A 26,900-nucleotide genomic window follows, 5' to 3' on the forward strand; every position below is an offset into this window, starting at 1 on the left:
TTCTGACACAACACTCATGGGTATTCATTCTTCCTCATGATTCATAATAGTTCCTCCATTATTTTCAGGCACATGCTGGAATGAACTGTGAAACCCCAAAATGCAACTCGTTCTAGATTTTGATGGCTCTTCATATTTGGAAGGGTAAACTGAAAATAACAGGCAGAAATAAAATTCTGCGATATAAAAAAATATATCCCCTTTGGAAATGTCACCAGCGCCAACCCGCATGCAAACACAAACAGCAAGTAGTTGACCTGAAAAACTGAACCTTAAGGGTTTTCATGTTCAATGCATCAGATATAGGTGATGATTCGAGCTTTAGTATATGAGCAAGTAGTTGATAATTGGTTAGGCATAACCAATTATTAACATAGTATAGTCGTTGACTAGAGGTTTAATGGAATTTCAAAAAGGTTTTCTCTTCCCCAAGAAATAAAAAAGAATATATTCATCGAAGAAAGACTAGAAAAGAAAGAAATGTAAAACCTGCATTGCACACATCGGGAGTTCCTTCTCATAGCACTTCCTTCTCTAGTTTGAGGACCGCCATGAATGCCTCTTGGGGTACTTCCACCCTGCCTATTGCCTTCATCCTTTTCTTGCCCTCCGCCTGTTGTAAAGAATAAATATGGTAAAAGCGGAAGAAAAAATAAGGGGAAAACCTCAATTAGCCAAAGTTACTAAGTCAATAGACTGATGACGCAACACATTACAAACGAAGGTCACCAAAAAAAGTAGTGATTGAAATTACTGCCATGTACAGAGCATTATTTATCGACAAAATACTTCACTCGATGAGAACATAATCAATTAAGTTTCTCATGTGACCCGATTATTTCTACTCGTTTCCACTGAATCTTATTAGCTAGGATCTCTTAAAGCAGAATAAAATGGAATTTTCAATTGATTCTGAGTAAGTGGTTTCCTTGCTTTTAAACAGATTTTGAAGATATCCTTCAATAGGGAATATGCATAGCTCTTTAATTAGCTCTTGGTTATTTATTCGTACAACTCACCTGCTTCCGAAGAAGTTTTTTCTTCCGAGTGATGTCCCCTCCTGTCAGCCAAAAAGAAACATAATAGTCAGAGATAGGCAACTTGGAACACGGAATAAATGAATCGAGCACACAAAAACTCACCATAACATTTAGCAAGAACATCCTTCCTTATAGCTGACAAAGCCTCACTAGCAATCACCTTGGTACCAATGCAGGCCTGTAATATTACCGAAAAAAATGACAAAGGGTTTGAAAAGTGAGAGAGATGGTCCAGTTTTTGTCATAATTTCGAGAAAGAATAACTCATGGATGTAACAAAAAATGTTTTTCGAAGATAAAAACCTTGACATAACACCATAATTAGTGAAATGGAACTTTTCAACTGCGAGGAAGGAAAAACTGATAAGTGACATCAAGCTACAAGTGACCAGATCACTTTCCAAATCTTGGGGTTCAAGATTTGCATACGAGAGAGCTTCACTTAAAGGGAACTGATGGATCGCCTATGTGACTTGTAATGACAAGACAATAACACCCAAAGAAAGGAGGTTAAAATAAATGTTTCATCTACCCAATTTTTCCACAAGATACAACCAAGTCTAAAGCAGTAACTCGTGAGATTGGACTCTCCACTTAAAAAAAATGCATTTTAAAATCATGAAAGAAATGCTCCAATTCATTTGATTTGTCAAGAAATAACCCGATGCTCCTAGGAAGATGAATGATCAAAATTTTCAACTCCATAAATTAGAATGTACACCCCGCAGTATAGTCTTCAGAGCGAAAGAAAAAGATTTACCTGGATCGGCACTTTAAACATCTGACGCGGTATAAGCTCTTTGAGCTTCTGTGTTAGGGCCCTACCAATGGAGTACGCCTGGAAATAAGGGACAGAAAATCAAAATACAGGAGAGGCACAAAAAAATTATTTAAAAACTAATCACATTTGAGATTTGTTATAGGAGAAAAAACTGAAAAGACATCCTGATAAGCGCTTCAACAAGGCTTATCGGAGGTGCCAATTTTGGAGGGCGGGAAACGACGCAGCTGGCGTCATTTGAACTCAACAAATGCCCCTATAAATAAGCAGGCTTGGGAGGGAGTGGGTACGTTTTGAAGTTTACTCAGAATTCCAAGCGGCAGAAAGGGGGGCGGAAGCTGGAGCAGTCGGACGAGGATTCCCGTCGGCCAGCAGGGAGATCGCGATCTGATCTCTTCCCGTCATCATTATCTATTTCGATCTACTTTTCTTCTATCCGATCTTTCATCTTCTCTTGTCGGACTGAGAATGAGTTGGGAAATTCCTTTGTCACAGTGAAGCTATAACACATTCATTGCGTGGATATAAGAAATGAGAGAATAAAACGGTACATTTTAGAACAAAAGTACCCTGCTTTCTCTCTGATACTACATTTTTTCAGCTGATTCTCGATCCAAGTAATACGTCTAAGCTATTACCATCAACGCATTCATAACCAAAAGTTCATACTCAGCTTCGGGTAATAATATTAGAACTAGGGTAGTAACATAAAATGAGATGGGAACATGACATGATCTAGGGAATATGATAATAATTACCTTATCTTTGTGGACTATTGTGGCCAAGGGCTCGACTGGTTCACTATTTATCTGAATATCAAGTTTCACTAGATCACTTTCTCTGTACCTGGCAAATGAGAAAGAAAGACCAAATGAATACATGTTGGGAAAATATTCTAATTGGGAAACAGACAAAATACAACGTTAGTTACCAATAAGATCTAAAAGATAAAGTTCCAAACCCATTTAAGGAAATAGTATCATAATGAAATCTCAAGGGCACATCAGTGAAGAAAAAAAGTACAACGTTTCTTCTCTAAATTTTTTTGGAAGAATTCTTCTTCTCTAAACTTTACCATAACTATTAGTTTCTATTTATCTTACACGCATAATTAACCGCATCAAATGACAGAGAGAAATGCCATAGGGGCATTTGGTGTGAAGTCTGGACACACATGAAATATGCAGAAAGCAGTCAAAATAGGGGAGATAAAAAATTGGAGAGATACTGGTAGTCCTGCCAGGTATTCTCCAGCGATCATTTCATCATTCTATTCTACAGTTATTCTTGGCAGCTATCTCAACAACATTATATTCATATTGATTAAAACCTATCTTCAGACCCAAACGTCAGGGATTTTCTCAAAGCCTCATTGTAAAGCATCATGATGCCCGCACTCAGCAAAAATTAGAAAGAACTATAATGTGTAAGTTGTGGTCTTCCACACAAATTTTAACCAAGTCCTTTTATTCTTAATCCCTTCTATGACAATGGAGAACACACAGGGTACCTTGGAACTTATAGTTGCATCTCCAACAGTCATTTGGTAAAGGCATGAAGTATGTACTATTAAGCAAAGTTTCAGGATGTGTTTCTTGTCAATGATACGAAAGCCAAAAACAGGAGGGATTTTTTTGTCATACTGCCTTATGGGTTCTCCTTAAAGTCTTAGGGAAGTCAATTGCCTAATGGAGTTTTAATGATTACAAAATCGAATTTTTGAAAGGCTTACAATTATGGTAATCAATCACATCACTAAGTTGAGTGGTTTTCTCGCTATTCAACACTCAGTAGTTTTTACAAGTGAGATTATCAAACTTCATCGCATGCCCAAGTCAAGGAATTTCCTATATGTTTCGGGCAACAATTACTTAAATTGTAAGGAGCAATGACAGAGTTCTAAGAAAGGCACCTGAGAAGCCCATTAGACATTCTTGAAATGCTGAGAAATTTCGGACGTTCTTTGTAAAAATAAGGGTATAACTACCCATTAGACATTCTTGAAATGGTGAGAAATTTCGGACGTTCTTTGTAAAAAGAAGGGTATAACTACCCATTATTGCCCAAGAGTGGAGATTTTCTGAAACAGCATCCGAGTTCTTGATTGAAGGATACCCATACAGTTTGTCTGGGGATCAAACATGGTGTATTCAGCAGGTTCTTGATCGTCCTCTTCCTCATCTTCTTCCCTTCTCCTCCCCCATCTATTCTCTACAGTCCTGATATTAGATAGATTTCCTGTGGGAACTCTATCAAGTGACCAACGATTTCATTTCATCAAATCAACCCCACACTGATCATCGACCAGACGTGCTCAACAATTACCTCGCCCCATACTTTTTTCTTTTTTGAAGCATACCATAATAGATTCTGCGGCTGGGACTCTCAGGTGAAGCATAACTTCAAGTTCACCTGAAAAATCCTAAGCCTGAAAGATTCGCCTTGGAGATTTCAGTTGCTCATCCAAAGGTGGGGTCTACGACACATCAAACTTCAGGGACATTGGCATATCATCTACAGAAGCTATCTCTTCTTTTAGTTCAAGGACAAGGCTAAATAAATGGGGACAGAACACTAGTGCAAGAGAAATATGCCCACACCCTAAAATGACGATGAGAAGTACGAAAGCATCATATTTTCTATAAAAAATGCAACATCATAAACAAGTGATGAGTAGTTCAAATAAAGTTCAAGTTCTAGAGAGGTATGGGAAAGTCTAGAATACTCTCTACAAGGGATCCTTTGTGATTGTTCCCTCATTATAATTCATATACTTCTTCCTTACAAATCGTATTACAACTTTTGATCTCACTGCTTGGGCTCGACTACACTAAAGTTACTTCTCTGGGTCTTTTGTAACCCTTGATCAAAAAATAGTAAGTACAACGTCCAGGGCAATCAGACTATGCATTATCCAGCTCTTAATTTGAAGGAATAAGTAGAGAAGAAATCGTTGCTTTTTCTTCAGAGAAAAAACTACTACCCCAAATTAGGAACCTACTCACAATAATAGAAAGAATTAAATCAGTGAGCCAAATAATTTCTGCATTCCTCCTTAAGTCCGGGGATAAAAAAAGTTTCACCTATCAAAGACAGAAAAACAGCATAAAAACCAAAAATCACAGTTTGGGCCAGGATCATAAAATTCTGAATACAGCCAAGATTAATATCACTTCTACTAAATAGCTCAAAACTAAATATGTAACAGTAGGTATCCACAGTAAGCAGTATTCATCAATATATGACAGTACCTATCTTGGCTTTGTCAGGTTAATTCGGACAACTGCCAAAGAAATATTTCAGGAAAATAATAGCAGAAGTACAAGTATTTATCCATTGAAGTGGACTTTTCGAGATAGGCATAAGTACAATATGCAAGAAGCATCGGGAAAACATAAAAAAATCATGAGCGGAGTTTTGATCAACTATATATCAAGGTGCATTGCTTAAATATCTTTAAAGTCGACCAGTAAACAACAATAAAGGGTCTTACAGACTAGTCAACAACAAAATCTTCATAAACGCTAACTTGGACAAGCAGGCCAACCAATAAAAGATTTTCAAATTTCCAGACGTACCCAATAAAAGAATACTCCATGCTTGCATATCCCTTACTTTTAGACTTCAGCTGATCAAAAAAGTCTCCAACCATCTACATAAGGGGGATGAAACTCTGAGTTACAGTTCTGGACTGCTATAAGATATCCAAACGTTATCAATCATGTTACATGAAGAAATTTATTCGAGAAAAAATACAGTTTCAATTTTATCAATACCTCGGCCAAAGGCAACTCATATATGATAGAGGCCCTGTTCTCCGATATAAAATTCATCTCCTTGAAAATACCTCTACGATCTTGAGCAAGCTCCATAAGAGGGCCAATGTAATCCTTTGGAGATAACATCTCGATCTAAGAAATAAAGCTCCATGGATCATTCAGCACAGTGCGTATTACTATGGAAGTAAAAGACAACAGGAAAACATGAGAAGAAATATAATCAACCTTAACGTATGGCTCTTCAATGGTTTTTCTCTTCCCTGGTTCAGGAAGCAATGAGGGATTTGAGCACTCAATCTGCATTTGAATACGAAATATAAGAAATAAGATAATATTAAACTTTAAAAGAGGTGGAAACTCACAGCATAATGAAAGCAGAATGCAATAAGTAGATTAGATATTCAAATTTTCAAGGATGCATCCTTTTACCAGAAATTATTTATATAAATTATCAAATATTAGTTTTTTTCAAAAAAAAATTATCAAATATTAGTGAGTACGTAGTCAATACAGAAGAGACCAGAGACACATAATGGAAAAAATCGAATCGTCTTGAAGAGGACTAAGAGAAAATGGAAAACCAGTGAAACAAAATGGAAAACCAGGGATATAACCTTCCGCCTGAAATGAACACTTTACCAGGAAGAGACGGAATGTAAGAAAGAAAATAAAAATCAGCAGCATGGAATGGAATCCACATCATGCATCATGAAAGAGGAAAAAGAGAAGAGGAGATGAAACTCTCATGAAGCACAAAGGTTTTTGTTTGAGCCTGGCACACAAGAGACCTAAGTGGTTAACTTTTAAAAATATATCGAGTTCATCAGTATTTCAATCAGTCACTGTTTTTTTCCTTGAAAAATGTGACATATCTCCAATCTATGCTTCAACATTTTGGTACACGGAGAGGACAGTCTAGACAGAAAGCTATCAAGGCAAAGATAGAGCAATTTAAGGTTTGTATCCATAAAATGGAACGAAAGTGCTTCATAAATGAGATAGTCATGCAGCATTAAAATTTGCGCGCATTTAATAATCCCAAAATTTGTCCGAAAATCCAGAAAACCATCTTCAAAATTGTAAAAATAGCCAAAACCTTCCTAAACAACCATAATCAGATGAAAACCTTCCAGATAGAAAAAATATGTTTTCATCATGAGGACAAATATAACAGATCATTTTTTTAATCCCTAGCCCTAACAGTTATAACATTCAATTGAATGTTTACAAAAAAAAAACACTCAATTGAATAACAACTAAGAGGTCCAACATATTTTTTATTTGGAACGCTATTTTAGTAACTCCCCCAAAAAAAATTACAAAATCAAAGCATGAGTCCACTTCCTACCGAGTCCAACAGAAACCATCAAGTGTTATGATTAAAATTTCCAATTATTGGGAAGATATGAGACCTTAAAAAAGTCTAAAACAGGAGAAAGGCTGCAAGAGAAATTACAGTATCACCATTTACACAGTTGACCCGGTACACGACACTAGGAGCAGTGGTTATCAAGGTCAGGTTATACTCCCTCTCAAGCCTTTCCTGAGGAGTTAATTAGAATGAGAAAGTAGTGTAATACATTAAGGAAAATGATGCCAAATTAAAAAGATAGCATTCACCTGAACGATTTCCATGTGCAGAAGCCCAAGAAATCCACATCTAAAACCAAAACCCATGGCGCTGGATGTTTCAGGTTCAAACTGCATTGTTAAAATTTAAATGCTGGATCAAAGACCCAAATTCATGTGAACATAATAAAAAATAAGTGGCACTCCTCTAGGTTCACAATTCTTGCATTAAGGACACACATTATTCCAGTTGAAATGTGACAAGACTCTAAGTACGCAGAGTATGAGATAGATAGATAGACAGTGACAGAAAAAGAGGTCAATGACAGCATTGAATCAAGAACTGATTCCAGGCTGTCCCCACACAGCTCCCCCTGTCCAGGTGCTTGCAGAACTTTTTCAAATCCAGTGCTCTACTGTCACTTTTACGTCAAAAGTATTGTTATTTTTGTTGCCTCCTCTGTTGTCACAAGCTACTTTCCTTTGGTGGGGTTGTGATACGATACCCATAAAAGTATATGAAAGGAGAAAGAGGAGTGGGCAGAAACTAAGTTGGCCAGCTGGATCTGAGCTGGCCAAATAACCACCTTTCTTGAAAGGTAGTCAGTTAGGAAATAAAGAAGCAGTATAAATAAGGAGGCAGGGGCGACAAGAAGGAATACGGAGTATTTGGGCTTTCTTGAGCAAGGGTTCTGGAAGAGTCGGGAGCTGCATTCGGCGAGGGATCTCTCCAGAGTTCTTGGGGGAGCAAGCGTGAAGACGACGTGGGGTATTTTGGCAAGACGAGGAGCATCACAGAGGCTATTCTGTAAGTCCGAATTTTCAGCATTTTTACCTAATTCGATACAGCAGTGTATCAGGTTGAAACCCCAAAGACTGCTAATTAAAACTTATAATGTAACCGTAAAAATTAGATCAATTACATTCAGCGAAAATAGGCCATTCTCATCTATTTGGAACGTCAGGCCAAGACTTGCCATATTTCTGGAGAATAGTCAATAACCCCACTAGGTGAGAAGATTGGAAGCATGATGATGTTATTTTTTACGACCTCTGTGAAACCCTATAGATCCCAACATTTGGGGCATTCTCTCACTTTGAGACTGTAAGATACCATAGGACCAGTCAACTCTCATGTATTCTATCAGCATTTCAGGCTGCAACAAATAGATGGTCTTCTGAGATCACAGCTGAGGATACTGACCAGTGAGAACCCACGTTACCGTCATTACAACTCACGTCACATGGCACATTCAGCAGAAGCCCAGAAGACTCTCCCTTCACTTGGTCAGTCTGGGCCCTCTTCACGCCTTCCCAACTCTGCACTTTAATATGTTCCAGCTCTTTGGCTCCCATTCAATGTGGGAAGTTCTTCCACCAAACCACTATGGATTATTGACTTGGCATGGTGCACAAATGTCCGAGCTGCACCTGGGAACATTGGATAACTAGAGAACTGAGATGTGTTTCGTTTTCTTAGCAGAAGACCCTTATTTTTTGTGATCAGGTTATCATCTCCGCCAATGGTCTTAAATTGCAGTCCGGGGACTACCCTTAAATCATCTAGATCAGGGTTAAAGAATCAAACATAAGAATCAATTTTATTTGTTCTATTTCTGTGTAAACGGGGCATAGCCCAATTCCTAACCTCAGTTAAAAAAAATATGAATCGGGTGCAATTCCCAACAGAGATCTGTCAGAATGACGAAAGACTCCAAAGAAGTAACTTTAAAAGAGGTAGAAAACAGGGAAATCTTGGGGAACCTTTAACGCTACTTATACCAAGAAAGGATCAAATCGATTCACCACTGAATGGGGCTCACCCACTGTCCTGTTTAGAATTTGAAACCTGCGTTGATGTTTCTAAGCACTAAGGATAATTAAGTGTCCTTTGTTGGAAAATAACAAGACTCTATATTGTGTACCAAGCACTTGGGTCTATATTTTTTATGACCGAGCTTCACACAAAAATATGCTTCAGCTGGAGGCGGGTTGTTAAGCACACCCAACATCAATTGGCCTTGGCCCATTTACTATTCTTTCTCTTCATCTTACACCCTTTCTTTTCTTATTTACAATGTCAGCAATGTTGGCTCATTATATCAAGGAACTTCAAAAAACAAAGAAAGAAGACAGCTGCGTCACTACTAGCATTGGAAAAGAGGAAATTCCAAACCACTGAAAAATCACATAGAGCAATAACCGACCAGTATTTGTAAACTCTAATGGCTGTTAAATTAGGAGTCTTGAAAGAAAAACTCAGATTTGAATGAGGATTTTGCAAAATTAAATCAATAATAACATTTAAATATGGCTACACCGAAATGAGGTGGTATTTAGGGGGGCCGAGGTGTCCAAGGACGGGCTAGCCCACGAGGTCGAGGGCTTCATGGCATCCTGGTTCGCTAGAGGGGTAATCAGTTAAGAGAGGTTGGCCAGGTGGTGACGAGAGTTTAACTATCTCCACATGTAACTCCGGGTGGTTACTGCTTTGTCAGGTGACCACCTTAAATCACTTTTCAAAAAAAAATAATAACATTTAAATGCATTTTGATATGGTGAAAAGAAAAATCAAAATCAAAATCAAAACAAAAACGAATGCTTATTTTGAAATTCTACTAAATAAGAAAATGTTATCTGAAAAAACACCAAGCAGAGTAGATTCCATATTGGCCCGCATCTAACATATCTGTAAGAGGTACCCAGACCAGGCCATTTGCTGTACTATGCTCTAGAAATTATTTACTGAGCTTCACCGTCGATACATTAACGATGATCTTCAAAAAATGGGATCTAGCTCAAACTAATTCAGAAAAATTAATTTCAATAATATGTTCGTAAAGCTCAAACTATCATTGTCTACTGACAGATAATAGTAAGTAATCGTTCAGAACTCGCGTTTCTACCCAATCTGCTGACATTTTATAACACTGCTTCTGAGTTTGTGCAAAATCAGTGAAGCATAAGCTACTTTTTCAACATGACTTTACTAACACTGATAATATATCTCAAAACACACCTTCAAAGCAGCATCATTAAGCTGAAGTTTTTCCAATGCGTCGCGTAACTCGGGGAACCTGTATAATATATGTGAATTGATCAATTTCTTATTTTGAAAGACTTTGATACCGTAAATAAAATAGAACGTAGGGGATGGGGTTATACTGGTCAGCATCTATAGGAAAGAGCCCACAAAACACCATAGGTGTTACTTCTTCATATCCAGGCAAGGACTGCTCTGCTTTCCGACTGAAGTTTGTTATTGTATCACCAACTCTAGCGTCAGCTACTGTTCTTATTGATGCAGAGAGATAACCAACCTGAATAAAAGAAGAACAAAGAAAGGTGAAAACATATAGACCAATTCAAAGTATGAAATTTCATCAAGATTCTTATGAATCAGAGTTCCTGGTTCAACAGCAGGCTGGAAAGAAGCCTACTTTCGGTCAATTCCAAAATACACCAAGTGAAACAAAAGAGAACAATATTTTATTTTTTAACAATACAAAAGAGAGAGGGAGAAGAGAGAACAATATTACCATGGAACGTGAAATACTGATTATATCTTGATACGAACCTTGATCTAGGTTCGTATCGGGAGGGGGTTGGAGGACGAGGCGAGGTAGATGTTCCCGGGGTAGGAGAGTCGAAACGGGAATGAAGAGAGAGGTCGAACAGATGGGGACAGGGATCGACCGAGGACGAGCCGCCTGATGACGCGGTGAAGGGTTGACGATCGCGGGGACGGGGATCGCCGGAGACTAGAAGGGAACCGAACGGCAAGGGTAGGGATCGGATTGGAGGGGAGCCGGCTGAAGATCCGGTGAGACGACCACGGGGGTAGGGGATCGCTGGACGGTCAAGGGGACGGGACCGAGACGAGGAGGATCGAGACAGTGAGCCAAGAGGCCGATCTTACCATAAGTCTTGACTGCCCTCCTCAATGGAGGGCTACACCTATTTATAAGGAACGTACGCAATCTACCTAAACATCAAATTACTAAAATGCGCCTAGTGGGCTAAATTCCTAAGATACCCTTTGGGGGTAGAGGATCGTATCATATCTCTAGTACTATGAATTCTGTGAAACGTTCTAAAAGTTTCAGCCGAAAGGTTCCACACAATCTGAAGAACCATGGATATAACAGAATGAGATTTATTGATCTCCCTCAACATCATATTTTTTCCCCAGCCTTTTAATTGAAACTGAGCATCAGGGGAACGAAGATCATCAGGGAAAACACATACATGAAACATATTTTACAGCCAATGGAAGAAAAGTTTATTGTTGTGGTACAACATCCTGCAAAAAGATGAAAAGTTGCGCCTTTGCTATAGGCTATAGCTTTCAGCACAGTAGGTAAGTGTTTATTTCATCCATCAGCAAGAGCCAGTCTGTGTATGACTATCCTAATTTATGTATATTTGTTGGCTACTTCTGATTTCACCTTCTTCGAAGGCTCATCTTCTATTGGTCCATCGTCATCCACAGTTTACAGCAATTTATGCTCCCTTAGACGTGATTTCAAAGCTTTTTGCTATTCCTACAGTACGTACCACTCCTCACCAATCTCCTCTTACACGCTCTTTACTGTATCGATGTCCCCAGCCACTTTGGCATATTGTTTGTCATCTTCCACCTCTAATGTCCGACCATCCAGTTCCACAGAGTTTGATTCAGTCGCTGTACCTCGCAAATCTTCAGGCCTCAATTGATGACCTTTCAATGCAAAACTAGCAGTGAGTACAGAATGCAGTAATGATCGACGACTATAGAGGTCCTACCATTAGGAGTGCTGTGTGCCATGGAGGTTGGCATGTGGCAGGTGATAGGATTCTCGAGAGGATCCTAAACCTATCTAGGGGTAGTTTCGTCTTTTAGCCCATAGGGGCATTTTAGTCATTTGCTATTATGTATTTCCCTTTAAATAGGGATGCCCTCCCTTTAGGAGGCCAGCCATGAAAGAAGAAGAAGAATGAAGTAGTGCCTTGTCTCCCCCTCTCCAAGTCCAGGTCTGGCCTCTCCTCTCCTTTCACGATCCCCGTCCCCCGAGATCGTCTCTTCCTCACCGCATCTCCAAGCGGCTCGTCCCCGGCCGATCCCTGCCCCCTCTGCTCGGACCCCCCTCTACCATTCCCGTTTCACCTCTCTACCCCGGGAACTTCTACCTTACCTCGTCCTCCAACCTCCTTCCAATATGAACCTAGATCAAGGTCCGTACCAGCAGGCATCAGTGGATGGCAAAGACCTACCTGTGATGAGTGTGCTGTGTGCGTCAAGATCGGCAGGCAATGAAGGTGATGCAAGAGATAAATTCAAGAACGGACTGCGCAAGAAGTAGCGTGCCCCTGACGACTGCAGAGGCTTACAGTGTATCTTGACAGAATTCTGTGCAACTGAAAAATCCACCTAAGGTCCAAGAAACTCAAGGAAACTGTTGACGAAGCTACCTTTTGTTTTTTGCCTTTTATTATTTTACCCTACGATTTAGTATAATTATCTCTATATTCTTTTCTGTTTTTTACCATTGTACACCCTAACGGACCACATTAACGATTGAGGGGGCCAATCCTTCTGTATAAAGTTAGGGCTTGTTTTGTTTTTTTTTAAGAAAAAGTTAGGGCTTGTTCTCATGGGAAATACAACAATTTTTTTTCTCCTTTCTGCTGAACAAGACTCTCAGAGTCTCTCAAAGCTACTCGCCCATGGCCATTTGATGTGTGGATGCTGCTGTTCTCTCCATTCTCCCTCAAGTTTCCTCACGGTTCTTCGCTCTCTCGATGTCTCTCTTCTCGCTGAAGCCATATTCTCCTTCAGAAACAATCCGATGGCTGACTCAGGAGACTCAGAGGTGAATGTCCAAACCAGATTAAGAGGAGGTGCAAAATCTGGGTCAAAGATGGTGAAGGTTAAGTGACTCTAAAGAATATGATAAGCACTACATCAGTGGCATCTGGTCATTAACGAGTTGAGTCACCTATCCACTCAAAGAATTTTTTTTCCAATTGGAGCTGATGGGTGCTTTATATATGATTAGGCAAGTAACCAGAGGACTTGACCCTCAAAATAGAGGAACAGTTTGCTGTATCTAGATGGCGAGCATGGTGCAAGCATGATGCTCAAGTGCAGGATACCAATGGAGGATCCAGCTGGAAGCTGGGGCAAATCAGACAGCAAAGAAAGAAGAATGAGAGGATTTTGGAGAGCGGGTCCAAAGTGAACTGTTAAGAAGGATCGGGGAGATTTAAAAAAATAAAGAGGGGCATTTTTCTGAAAGCTGATCTCTGCAGCAGAAGACTGAGGTAATGAGGGGGCTACATTCAGTTCGTATCTTGCTGAGGGTGATTGGGCTTGCAGAGGAAGGCAATATCAGAAGATGGGAGTGCTGGTTGCAAGGAATTAGGTCAGAAAGGGGGTACTGTTCACGGATCTATCTCATGGTAAGGAATATTTTCTTTGACATTTCTATACCTTTCAATACTTAGCCAAATCAATACCCTGATTTTGATTAGTTGGAGATGATTGTCAGATTGGTCAAAGCTTTTGTGTCAAACCTGTCCATATGCTAACCATGAAGGGGCATCATACACAGGGAGGACGGAGCAAGATAAAGCATTTTTGTCATGAATCAACAGCGATGTGTCAGTCCCCTTAACAGGATAGAAGTGATTTTTGAATCTTTGTTGATGAGGGCACAAGGTTGGCGCGGGTCTATCAGCTCAGGACCAAATCTGAAGTTTGGGTAATATGGGACTTTCTGGTAATGGTCAGGAATCAGTTTGATGTGGCAGTAAAGAGGTTCCTAACAGATAACACAAGGGAATTTTTCAATGAGACAATTGGAGTAATCCTTGACATTTCAGGTCACTTGGCCTAATTTACAAGTTATCTTGTGTGAATACTCTTCAGCAATAGGAGAATTGGCCATGTGATGACCACAGCAAGGTCATTAGTACTACATCCGATAAAGCCCAAGAGGTTCTAGGGAAACACCAATAAAACACATAATTTTTTTGATTAATTTTTCACCACGTAGATCAAGAAAAGTTATTCATTCTCTCGAACAATCATTATTCTCATTGAGGCAGACTATAAGCAATGAAAAGGCTTATCAAATGAAATTTGCACAAATGATTAAGATGAAATATTTCAAACTCATCATACCTCACCGGCAAATAATTCGTCAACCTGTAACTGATTGGGAGATAAGACACCAATTTCATCAGCAAGATAATCCTGGATAATAAAAATAATAACCATTTACAAAGTGGCTCTCTCTTTTTACATAGAATGTTTATTTAGTGAATCAAAAAATCTTCCAAAACGGCATCACTATGTATCACAGACATCTGACATGAGTATGGGAACACAAATACTACTCCAACACAATGCAAAGTGTTACTAAACAAAATTCAAACAAAACAAAGGATGGTAAAATCCAGACACCCTATAAATGTGCATTTAGAGGATATCTTAGATGATGGCGTCCATTAACTATGCAGACTGTCTTTATCACCAGATGAAGTATCACGCAACGAAATTCTCATTCAGATTCAAAACAAGAAGTACTCACTTTTAAGTTTTCTTAGAGGAAGGAAATGAAAGGTTACATTGGAGGTACAGGACATGACTTTCAAAAGTCAGTGTAAACCAAATTTTTCTATCATTTCCAGAGTAAAAAAGAAGACAATACATTGGATTGGTGCAATAATAAAATCCTGACTTGAAAATTCAAGTGAAAATCCAAGACTTTTTTATCAGGATCCATACTTTTCTAGTGCCAACGTTGATATTGAAAACATAGGACGATAAACTTAAACTAAGCCAAATTTCAAAAGACGAAAGCAAAACAGTCATCCCACCAATGTCTTCAGCACATTGTGTAGAAGTGAAGTTTTTGTTAGAAAGTTCTCATTGGAAGTATTGAAATATTCTAGAATCAAATTCAAAGAGATGATTCATTTTAGAATTTTTTCATGAAAAATATGAAATCTGTATTATATATGTTACCAACCTTTCCACTAGCCATAAAGTATATTCTATCTCCTTTTCTTATGGAACCATCAATAACCCGGAAATAGACAATTACACCCCTGTATGGATCATAGTAACTACAGAAACAAGATAACAGTAGACAGTTGTCAGTCATATTCGCTTAAATGGTACGCCAAAAAGTTAGACCAAATCCAAATATCAAAATTTTACCTGTCAAATATAAGGGCCCTAAGGGGCCTATCAGCGGTTTCCTTGGGTGGCGGAATACGGGTCACGATAGCAGTAAGAATTTCCATTATACCAATTCCTTCCTAAATTGAAAAAACTTTGACAAAGTATTTGAATATTATGTCTCACAAGGCATTGCCTTTAAGATTAACAATATTGAAATCTTCCAAACCTTCGCCGAACAAAGAATGGCATTACTACAGTCCAGTCCAATGATCTGAAAAGAAGATTTTCATTAAGACCAACTCCAATCCCAAAATAAACATTTTAAACACAACCATATAATATAATAACTTTTTTATCCATAATTAGTCAAATGTTTAAGAAATTTAATAAAGATTTGTCACCTGGGCCAATCCAAAATAACTTTCGCATACCATGAATCAAAGTTCAGTGTCAAATTTTGTCCATTTGACCAAAGTCATTGGTGCAATTTTTTTTTTTTGAAAACACAAGTCAATTAGCGTAATAAAACAGATGACTGTCATAAGGACACAGTGATCTCTAATGTAGTCTTGTTTTTTTAGGACAAAATAATATTCCAGATATTTTATTTTCAATTTAGAGCACAACTGAAAAGAAGAAATGATGCGGCAACAGACCACAGCATTTCAGCCTTTAGCGTATCATCAAGTTTTCAAATTACACATAATTGGTTTTTGTGACTGCGTGCTGCCTCCTTGTAAACATCAGAAAGCATAATTTAGTACTCTTCTGAATGTCTGGTCGCATTAAGAACCCATTAAAGAATTTTTTAGCCTAACTGTATTTCAAATATTACTGGAGTGATTCACCAATAAAACCTGTTAAACAGAGCCCATTCTTGTATCTTTTATTTCACTGTTTAAATGACCTCTTTATGTGAATTAAGACACTTAAACTCGGGCCAGGCCCAGGCTTAGTATCGGGCCCAATCCAGGCCCGGGCCCAGGCCCAAGCCCACGATGCAAGTCATGGGTATTTAAACCCCAGACTCTGAGCACGAAATTGAAGTTGTCTTTTTTTCTTTCGGAAACCCTAAATGTGGAGGGTGGCTGCTGGTCTGTTCTGCTCCAGCAGAGCTGACAAAAACTTTAGTCACAGAGCACATGTAACTCATGTGTCCCTCAAAACTAGCCGGTGCACCCTTTTACCCTACACGAAGGCAGAAGCTTCTCTACAAGTACTCCTCTTTTGTTATCAATGAAACGATCTATTGTATTGCATATCATTGATCTCTCGTCCAGTGCCCTAGCCTCTTCTTGTCAAAAACCGTTGATAAAGTTAAAATTCAAAAATAATTTATCTTGACTCGTATATCTTGGAGTCAGCTGATCAGGAAATACCACCAGACTATTAGACAGTCTTAAAGGAAAATATCAAGTTTCAGTGGACGTGAAAAAACCTCTTCAATCTCTCGAGCAACACGATCAGGTTCAGCCCCAGGGAGGTCAATCTTGTTTATCACCTTCAAAAAACCAAAAAAATTACGAACCGATATGAAAAAGTAACCAGTCCGTAACATTAAAGAAGACATTTTTAGGCCCAACCGGTATGACTTCTAGATTGTTCTCCAATGCTAGATAAACATTAGCCAGTGTCTGAGCCTCCACACCCTGAATCAAGAAAAAAATTGTACAGCCTCAGAAGCAGAGCAGTCTTTTGAGTAAGACATATCAAATGATAAGCCTCTGTTAGGATACCTTGGATTACATATAAAAGAAAGAAGAAAGAAGAACAGGGAGGAGAAAAGGTGAATGAGTCTGCACATGGGACCACACTTGGGCCCACACGTGTGGAGTCCATGTAGTCCAAGATCACGATTAACCGCCCAGGGCAGTAATTAACTGCCTGGCTAGGAGCAAGGACATCTTGCTCCCATATAAGGAAAATCCCCTCTGGACTGGAGGGGCATCGATCACTTGGAGAAAGAACCTAGAGATTGGAGGCGTTGCTGAGCTGAAGCTGCATTCGGCTGGGGAGCTCGAGAAGGGGCTGCGGATCTGGGATCATCCTCTATATGGAGAATTGTTCCTACGCTACCATTGTGAGTCAATTCTATCGTTTTCAAGAATTCGTTTCTTGACTTAGTTAGAACCATATCATTGGTATCGGAGCTTCCCATAACTTCATATGTTCGAAGTTGAGTGATGAACTCAAATTCAAAACTGATGACTCGATACTATTTGAAGTGATTTTGGGTAACGGACAAGCAACAAAAGGACAAGGAATGTGTTTGGGGGTACAAGTCTCCGTTCAAGGGGTGATAATGAGAACTAACTTCTTACCTTTGCAGTTGGGAAATACCGACATGATTTTGGGAATGGCATGGCTCACGTCATTGGGATGGACTCAGATACATTGGGAAAAACTTGTAATCAAGTTTAATGGGACAACCAAGTAATAACACTGAAAGGGGATCAAGAGCTATCTCGACGGAGCCTAGATCCAAAACAGGCCAAAAAGTCACTGAAAAAAAAGCAAGTAATAATGATGGAATTATATAGATTGGAATGGATGACCATTCAAAGCTCCAACGAAGACAACAAAGAATTGGAAGCCAGCTTGAAGTCTACTTATCCCTTGGTGTTTGACACCCTGTCTACCCTTCCTCCACCCTGTGAGATTGATCACTCCATCCAATTATTAGTGAACTCACAACCTGTAAACCTCCGACCTTACAGATACTCATATATCCAGAAATATGAAATTGATAAGGTACTTCAAGAGTTACTAGAGTCAGAATTCATACGACCGTCTCACAGCCCTTTTGCAAGTCCAGCATTGTTGGTGAAAAAGAAAGATTCAGGATGGCGTTTCTGTGTTGACTACAGAGAAGGCTTTCAACTATAACTAAATAATCTTCCCGATGAATATTCAGCAAAAATCAGGTATGGAATAAAGATGCACAAAAAGATACTGCAATTTTATGGTACCTGAGATGCGTCAACTACTAGAAGAGCACCCTCACATGCGGCAAGAGAACGAGAGACCTAAACAGATTGTAAACAAGAAATTTCAAATATCTTAAGAATTAACTTATTTAAGAAAGTCCAAATCACAGAATTTCAAACAGTTTTCTAGTCACAAAACGCATTACCAAGTAACAAGAAGATTCAAAATCCAAGGGATAACTAAAGAGAAGAGAGACAATTTATTATGTTCTACATATCTTTTGGGATTTAAATAATTGCCATATTAGGGAATTTTCATATTAGAGGCATGTCCCATGTAATGGAAAGACATGCATTTTCGTCCTAGATTTGTTCCAGGGAGCCAGGGATCCTCCTCCACAGCACTGCGCTAGTTACCTTCTCTTATCAGATACATTCTCACCTTAAAATTTGCACCCATGCACTGAAATATCATAAATACATCCCTTACTAATAGCAAGGGACCATTACTAACACCATCCTGTTTTTTCAAACAAGTTATTAACACCATATTAGATAGACTGATGGCAAATAGATATGTGAGCTTATAAAGATATTTTTAAAAATAAGGAAGCTCACTCGAGTGCAGTGATCAATCTGATGCTATTAAAATAGATGAAAGATGAACGCACATGATGACCAAAATGTCCCCCCTTCAACCCCTTTTAAACCAGTATTCAACAAGAGACTGTACATCATGAAGAACATTGTCGGTCGAGGCAGTCCTCCCCTTAAAGGCCACCTCATTGCGGTGCAGCCAGATCGTCCATAGCATAGCGAGAAGACTTCCACATCCCATGTTCCGCCTGGATCTGACTTCCTTGATAGAGTCTCAGAAGGCCTTGTCAGAAGTGACATCCAACCATGGAATTTGATGCGATGCCCAAATCACCTGGGCAAACTGACATGCAAAGAAAAACAGCCGTCCTCGCTACTTGCTCACATAAAGCATTCTGCCAGAGCATCTGGAAACGCTCTCTTCTGCAAGGCTGTGCCACAAGTCACTGCCTCATCAACAACCATCCAAACATCCACACGTTTATGGGAACTTTGTGTTTCCACAAAAGGCTACATGTGGTAATGGTAACCTCAAAAAAGAATTTTCATGCGATCTAATAAAAACCTACATTTTCATCATCTACTCCCATCTTTAGCCCAAGACGCTTTGTTGGCATCTAATACATGCTCTTTGAAACTGAAGTAACACCTTCCTGTCCTCTCTTAACTCAAATTCAGCAAGGATGATTCACACAAGTCATCCTGAATGCCAAATAGAAAACCTGTATGATAATGTGATAAAAACCAGCTAAGAATTCATCAAAGACTGACAAGGAGGAGCACTACATCAGCACACTAATGAAACACAAGAGGATTTGAATAAAAAAGAGCATACTGGAACAGGTTTTATAAATAAAGGACCAGCTTCTGTCAAAATAAATAAATAAATAAATAAAGGACCAGCACACAAGAAAGGAGATGAACCATGACTATAAATTGTGAATCACCAGAGAGGTGGACCAGAAGCGGGAGATCCTCTCAGTGCCAGATAGGTTGCGCCGATGTGGCTATCCTAATCTATCTAATCTCTTTCCTCTTTTCTATTGCTACTTTGGCATTCCCCATACGTTATTCCATGGCCAAACCAATTCTTGAAATTTTTTCACTGATAGAAATTTATTCTCGAAATTACAGACTCATTTTTTATTGGAGTCTTACTACAAATTCTGCTCGCAAGGTGACTGATTCTAGTTGTGTACTACTCCTGTATCCATTCATCAAAGAGGATATTTCATTTTTCAACATTTCTTCTCATAATGAAGATGGAATCTGAAACAAGAATGTAAAACTATAAGGGTTTACTACCTCAAGATATTACTTCACAAGAAGTAAATGTTACCAATAGTTCTGGCATCACAAAATTAGCTTAGTATTATACGTACAGTTAATAATCAGAAAGGAAATTTTGTGATGCCAGTGAGCTATCCAGGGTCTATTGGTAGGCTGAAGCCCGTGAGCAGATGATCTGTGGGAAGTCTGTGGATGGGCCAAGGGCTATCCTTGGATTGGCCCCACGAAGCAGGGTCCTTGAGCCTGGGCAAAGTAAGCAGCCCTTCCTGGAAGAGGAAATGGTTCACGACTGCCCATCCATCTTTGCAAACATGACCCCCGACGCCATGTGAGCTGATGTGGTCACTGGGGAAGAAGATGCAGGCAAGGTGGATGATACGGAGACAGAGGCTTGGGGTGTGACCTGAAAAAGGCAACGGAAGGAGGGCCGGTGGTCACTGGCCGTAGGAAGAGTAGCCCCACATGGTGCCCATAGAGATGCTTAGTGGGGCGTCGCGATCTCTGAAAGAACAGCTGCATCTGAGTACACATCAGCCTATTGGTGATAGTGTATGGAGCCACAACAAAGTCAAGCAGAGCAAGGGCCATGGCCAGACTACCGCAAGGGCTTGTGTGCTTGACAGTGCGGGCCAGGGGACTTGGGCTATTCTGCAGGCAGATGGCGTGAGGGCCCTGGGCTGCAGCAATTGGGCTATGGCAGACCCGAGGACAAATCCCTTGAGGTCCGCCCAGTTTGGGACAAACCCATTAGCACCTTCTTAATGACAACTGGAGTTGTCGGATTATGGTGACTTGACATGCAAAATGATCACAAACCTTGGGTTTGTGACAGCCAACCACCTTTTTGGATGCACCAGTGGTGGCATGGGTTCGCACAACAGCAGTGGTGCAGTGACAGTAGCGAGGTTGCAAAGCTGAAAGCATGGTCCCAATGCCTGAGTGAACTTGCCGCTGCTGAGGTACTTCAGGCAGAGGCAGTAGTGGCAGCGGAGGCATCTGTGACAGTTGCTGTGGAGTTGTCTGGTACCGACACAGTGACTGTGCCAGCTGGGGTTGATGCAGCAGCTGGCGTTGCGGTGGCAGGTAGTGTGGGATGCGGAGGCTGCAGCATAGTAGTGTTGGCTGCAGCAAGACATAGAATGCAGCAGCTGTTAATTTTTTACAGGTTATTGCACAGATTGATAGAGTGGTGGCTCTGATACCACTGTTAGAGACCCCCAGTAGGTCCGCATTGGGGAAAGATCTTAGAAGGCTACAATATAAGTTTCACTCAAAGCTTCTTTTAGGATCATGGACTCCCATGGGAACCATTCTGCACATGACAACGGGTGGATAGCAAATAAGAGTGATTTGGTGGACCTTCCGAATATTGCATGGAAAATAAGGACTAAGAGTCCTCCATGTCATCAAGTGTGATCCAAACGTGGACCTGAATGTTCTGGGCTATTTTAACTTAGAAAAAATCAATTCAACTTGATAAATACAACCATTCTTACTTGTGAATGTAAGAAATCCCATATTTAATAAAAACAGAGAATCAAACGTATATTTGACCAAATCAAGGAAAATGAACTGGTCAAAAAGATAAAACAACTGACGCAACATTACTTGCCTCATAAGAGAAGTCAACGTGCCCTGGAGTATCAATTAGATTCAGGCAATGTGGCTCATTATTTACAACATATCGCATCCGAGCAGCCTGAAAATTTTATGAACATAACAATTTAGCTTGAGATATTAATAGATAGTGCCATGCTCAATAATAAATTTAAGATAAAACAAAATAATGAAGAAATAATGGGGACTTGTGACATACAATGATATATTAAGACCTCACGTCCTAGAATAAAGCCAGGAATTTGATCTGTTTCATTTCAAAAGTAGTTTCTGTTAGGTCATCACGGCCCAATTAGGGCTAATTTTACTAACTTATGGGCCTGATGCCATGTACGTGTAATAGACTAATTCTAGGGATCTAATGGAAAAACTAACCTAAAATGGATTTAAATAAAGGCCCAATAAGGGCCCATTAACGGCCGACTAAGGGCCCATTAACGGCCCACTAAGGGCCCATTAAGGGCCCAATAGTGAGGGGCCCATTTAGGGAATATATTAGGTCCATCAAGGACCTAATATATGCTGGGCCTGATTTATATCAGGCCCAGCCTCCAACAGCTATAAATATAGCTGTCGGAAGTCCTTTTTTGAAAAAAGGAATCTTTTCTGCAGCTTTTTCCAACGGTCAGTTTTTGACCGTTGGACAAAAGGCATTAACCTCTCTCTCTCTCTCTGTGAAAATTTGCATAAAAGGGGCATCTGTTCAGTAATAAAGATCAGTTCATTTTGCCCCAATTTTTCTGTCTCTTCTCCATATTCTCAGAAATTCTCTCTGCAGTCCACTATCTCATCTTTTCCTTCAATTTATTACAGTTTCTACCATTTTTTTTCAGGTACATCGCACTGGCATGGCAGAAACTAAAAATATGGATATCAACTTTGAAAATCTGAGGAAATGAAAATTCACGCAGAACCAACTGATTTTTGGCTGATATTGGGAATATTTTCCACTTATAAGGAAAATGCCTCCTTTAGTCCACACATGAGATCCAAAGGTCAGATTGCTAGGTTAAAAATGACATTCCACCCTAAACTTTGGTGTGTATCTTACTATTTTTTTGTTTAAGGCAGAGTGCACTATGATCTGAGCCATTCTATTGTTATTTTTTGAGCTCCCAGGGCGGCAGGTTCCTCCTGCCCCACTGCCTCTTCACCCTCTATCTCCTGACATTTATAACCTTTCCAACAAAAATAAAAAATACGACAGATGACTGACAAGAAGACCACAAAAAAGAAACTTACCTATGCCAGGTGAAACCCCTAACTCAAACTCATCAGAGATAAGTAAACGATGACCAAAAACCATAGGTAAACATTAAAAATGATAGGTCAATCTCATGAGGCAGCCTCTTTTTTGAAAGAAGTGAGGCAGCCTTTTGTTTCTGAATACGAAAATTCGTGATACAGAGGTAAAGAAAAAAAACGTTTTCTGAGGCGTTCATACTCATTATGCTGAGCATTCTTTTCTGTCACAGTAAATAGGCATATTGAAAGTGTAGATATTTGCTTTTAATTCTTTCACTTTAGCAATTGAATCGTTCGCTCTTAGAATTGCTCAAGTTGACATCAGGGGATAGAGAGGATGAATACGACATGTTGACCCAAACACGTTACATATTTTTAAGGTCCATACTTCCTTGTGATACACATAAATAGCCTTTGCGATTGAGAAAGGTAAGCAGAAAACATAGCACATCATGTGATTTCACTTTCTAAAACAACATTACTGCCAAACCAACTTAACAAGGACTCATTTAAAAGCTTCACTCTCAAAACCAAACTAAATAAATGACAGAAAATAAATATTTGAAAGATGATTTAATGCGGTCATCCGAAAAATAAATGACAGAAAATGTTATCAAAAAAGTTTCAAAACCACGTTTTGACCACATGAAAGAATATGTCAGGACCCCCGCCGATGGATCATGACAGATGGCAGCATATTGAAAATTTCTGCTGGCCTTCATTAGTTATCTTTGAAGTTCACGTAGTCACAAGATCCACATGATGTGAACCACAATACCGCACAATTGAGCATCATTTATAAATCCCCTTCAGTGAAAACGTTATTTTGGGTGATTATTATTTTAGAAGAATTTAGTTCAGATGATACAAAGAGATGACAGCAGTCCATTTCACAAGCGTAACATCTGAAACAGTTCTCTCAAAAAAAACATCTGAAACAGTACATTCAATCATGTGAAAGAAAATAATATATCATTTCTAAATGTGACATAACACAAGAAAGAAATGCATTTGAAAGGTAAGAGGCAATTTTCATCGGTGACAATAAAATTTGTGTCGGCCCATTCAAACCTGGGCAAGAGTTCTGAAAACTAGACAAACAAATGCAACTGGCTTTTCAGGTTAACATAGGATGGTACCTGTAATTTAATAGTAATTCCTCTTTCTCTTTCCAAGTCCATGTTGTCAAGAAATTGTTCTTTCATCTCCCTCATTTGCACTGTACCAGTCATTTGCAATAACTTATCCGCCAAGGTTGATTTCCCATGATCAATATGGGCAATAATGCAGAAATTTCTTATATTGGATATTGAAACCTGCGTAAAAGCAGATACAGTAGATATGTATCAGATATTACTCTTGAAATAATAAGCCCATAAGAAGACCCTACTACATCCAACTAAATATATGGCACAAAATCAACCATCAAATGTTTGAATGCATCATCAATATGGTTTCAAAGCAATAAATAGACGACAGATTTCAGAATAAATCATGGTCACTTTTCATTCAAAAATAAATAAATCATGGTCACTTTGATTACAAAGTGATTCTTTGGGACCATCTGACGCCCCTGAAAATTTCGAATTGGTTTTTTTAAAGACATCCAGGCTTTCGAAAAAAACTGGAGGATAATATTTTTCATAAGATTATCCTCTTTTTCAGAAGATTTTTTTAAAGGGGTGCAACACAAGAACTTCCAAGGATGTCACCCATCCTGGCACTGCTCTCGCCCAAGCATGCGTAACATCGGTGTTCAGATGAGATACGGTGCATTAGTGCTGGTATCCCCCACTGCACAATTTGGTGCTTGATTCCACCACTGTTTGAAATATGAATAAACTCGGTCAGAGTTGCATCAAAAATTTGGGCCACTGGGTGTCAACCAAGGAAGTGGAAGTCGAGAGGGTGAAACTTTCAGCAGTAGCACAATGGCTTTACCTGAAGATTTTTTGGGGTTGGCTACGTATTATAGATTCTTTTCCCCTGGTTGCGCCATGATAGACGCCCTCGAACGGTAGTTATCAATCAAAACTACGTTCCCCCTTCCAAAACCAATCCAATAATCCAAAATTCAACAAAAAATCGCTTAAATTAAACCGACGAAAGAACCCTAAAGGAACTCACATCACTAAAATTCGAAAACAGGGTCAAAAATTAAGCAAATTTAGAATCTACACATGATTGTTTAAGAGGTTCACCTTCTTCAAACGGTCCACACCGGCGTCAACAGACATTTTTTCCTCGCTGGAAGCCCCAGCGGCTCTGCAGCACACACCAGACTGGCATCTTCTTCCGGCTGAACCACTACGACGGGAACTGCGGCCAAAGAAGCCATTTTTGGGAAATTCTGAAGCAAAGAGGCGATCAGGAGCGCCATTACGATTGAATCGGCCGTTTCTCAAGGACCAGGACTGGTTGCCGCCGAGCCTCAAGGCGACTGTTCCTGCCATTCCTGCCCGCTCCCGAGCAGGAAGAGGGAGGAATTCTTCGAAGGGAAGGCTTCGCCTGAAGCCCGCTCTGAACCTGATCTTCTTTCTGTGCCACGCTTCTCTTTGGCGCGCGAGATTTATAAACCACACGTAGGGGACGGGACGTCCAGACAAGACGGGACGGATGACGATGGTGCCAGACCACATAGTGATGGATACTTCGTCACATCTCCCGGCTAGGGAACGGCAGCCGTCATCCGACACCTCACACGTCACGGTGACGGCAATGTGACCAATGATGTGACAGTGACAATGATGAAATTAGGGACTCGTGACGGCAACGGTGAGGAATGACGAACTGGGCGTGAAGGTGACGCGACGGTGACTGGGGGCCTCTGACAGGTGACGTGACGCGACGGCTGTCACGGATGACGGCCGTCATTAATTTTTAAAAATGACCAAAAAATCTTAAAAATTGTTAGATTTAAGCTTTTCGACGGTGTAGATTTTGCCATGTGGCGTCGCTAATTCAATTTCATGGCATTTTGCAGAAAAGTCCCTTCATTAATTCATGCGCGCAAAAGGACGTCGTCCAAAAATAATTGGAGATATGAATCTCCGATTCTCTCTCCTCTGCATAGTTGTTGTTTGCATCACACGTGATGGTCACGTCGTCCGGTGACAAGGACATGTCAGGGACGCCGCAAACCGTGACGGTGACGCGAATGTGACGGCCTTTTCTGAAATACTCGGACGTTTGATGTGGTGAAACTTTCATCATGTCACCGTCCACCACGCATCGTCATCCGTCCCATCACATCCGGGTCGTCACGTCCCTACTCCCGGCTCGTCACCCATCCATAGTGTTTGGAAAAATGCTTCAGAATCGACACATGTTAGGAACCGACATATTTACATGTTCCAAAATGGGACGTCGAGGACTTGACGGGATGGATGACGATCGTAACGGACCACATAGTGATGTATACTTCGTTACGTATCCCGGCCCATCACACATCCATCGTGTTTGGAAAAATTCTCCACATTATCGATACATGTTACGAACCAACATGTTCTGGGATGGGACATTCAGGACGTGACGAGACGGATGACGATGGTGCCGGACCACATAGTGATGCATACTTCGTCACGTCTCCCGGCCCTTCACACATCCATAGTGTTTGGAAAAATTACTCACAATATCGACACGTTAGGAACCGACATGTTCCGGGATGGGACATCTAGGACGTGATGGATGGATGACGATGGTGCCGGACCACATAGTGATGTATAATTCGTCACATCTCTTGGCCCTTCACACATCCGTAGTGTTTGGAAAAGTCTTCACAGTATCGACACATGTTAGGAACCAACGTGTTCCAGGATGGGACATCCAGGACGTGATGGGACGGATGACGATGGTGCCAAACCACATAGTGATGTATACTTCGTC

The 26,900-nt window shown here is 40.0% G+C and overlaps 1 protein-coding gene across 3 annotated transcripts; it reads right to left on the bottom strand.

The window, feature by feature from the left end:
- On the bottom strand, positions 1-25,569 carry LOC144713449 (Small GTP-binding protein). 3 transcript variants are annotated; one of them, XM_078588000.1, is made up of 23 exons: positions 25,217-25,569; positions 24,155-24,331; positions 21,766-21,852; positions 18,309-18,365; positions 16,923-16,988; positions 16,778-16,840; positions 15,566-15,610; positions 15,376-15,476; positions 15,185-15,281; positions 14,335-14,406; positions 10,335-10,489; positions 10,189-10,246; positions 7,221-7,301; positions 7,057-7,143; positions 5,826-5,897; positions 5,598-5,732; positions 5,400-5,473; positions 2,580-2,667; positions 1,801-1,878; positions 1,143-1,218; positions 1,020-1,060; positions 490-613; positions 1-257 (listed from the first exon to the last, which is right to left on the bottom strand). In XM_078588000.1, the coding sequence occupies exons 1-22, from the start codon at positions 25,466-25,468 to the stop codon at positions 518-520; spliced, it is 2,058 nt and encodes a 685-aa protein (XP_078444126.1). In that variant the 5' UTR covers positions 25,469-25,569; the 3' UTR covers positions 1-257; positions 490-517. The 3 variants fall into 3 exon arrangements, with proteins under 3 accessions (XP_078444126.1, XP_078444124.1, XP_078444125.1); XM_078587998.1 differs by having other exon boundaries at positions 1-265; XM_078587999.1 differs by having other exon boundaries at positions 1-271.
- Positions 25,570-26,900: the final 1,331 nt, after the last annotated feature.

The sequence above is a fragment of the Wolffia australiana genome, chromosome 16 (genome assembly GCF_029677425.1).
Source record: "Wolffia australiana isolate 7733 chromosome 16, ASM2967742v1".
Lineage (NCBI taxonomy): Eukaryota > Viridiplantae > Streptophyta > Magnoliopsida > Alismatales > Araceae > Wolffia > Wolffia australiana.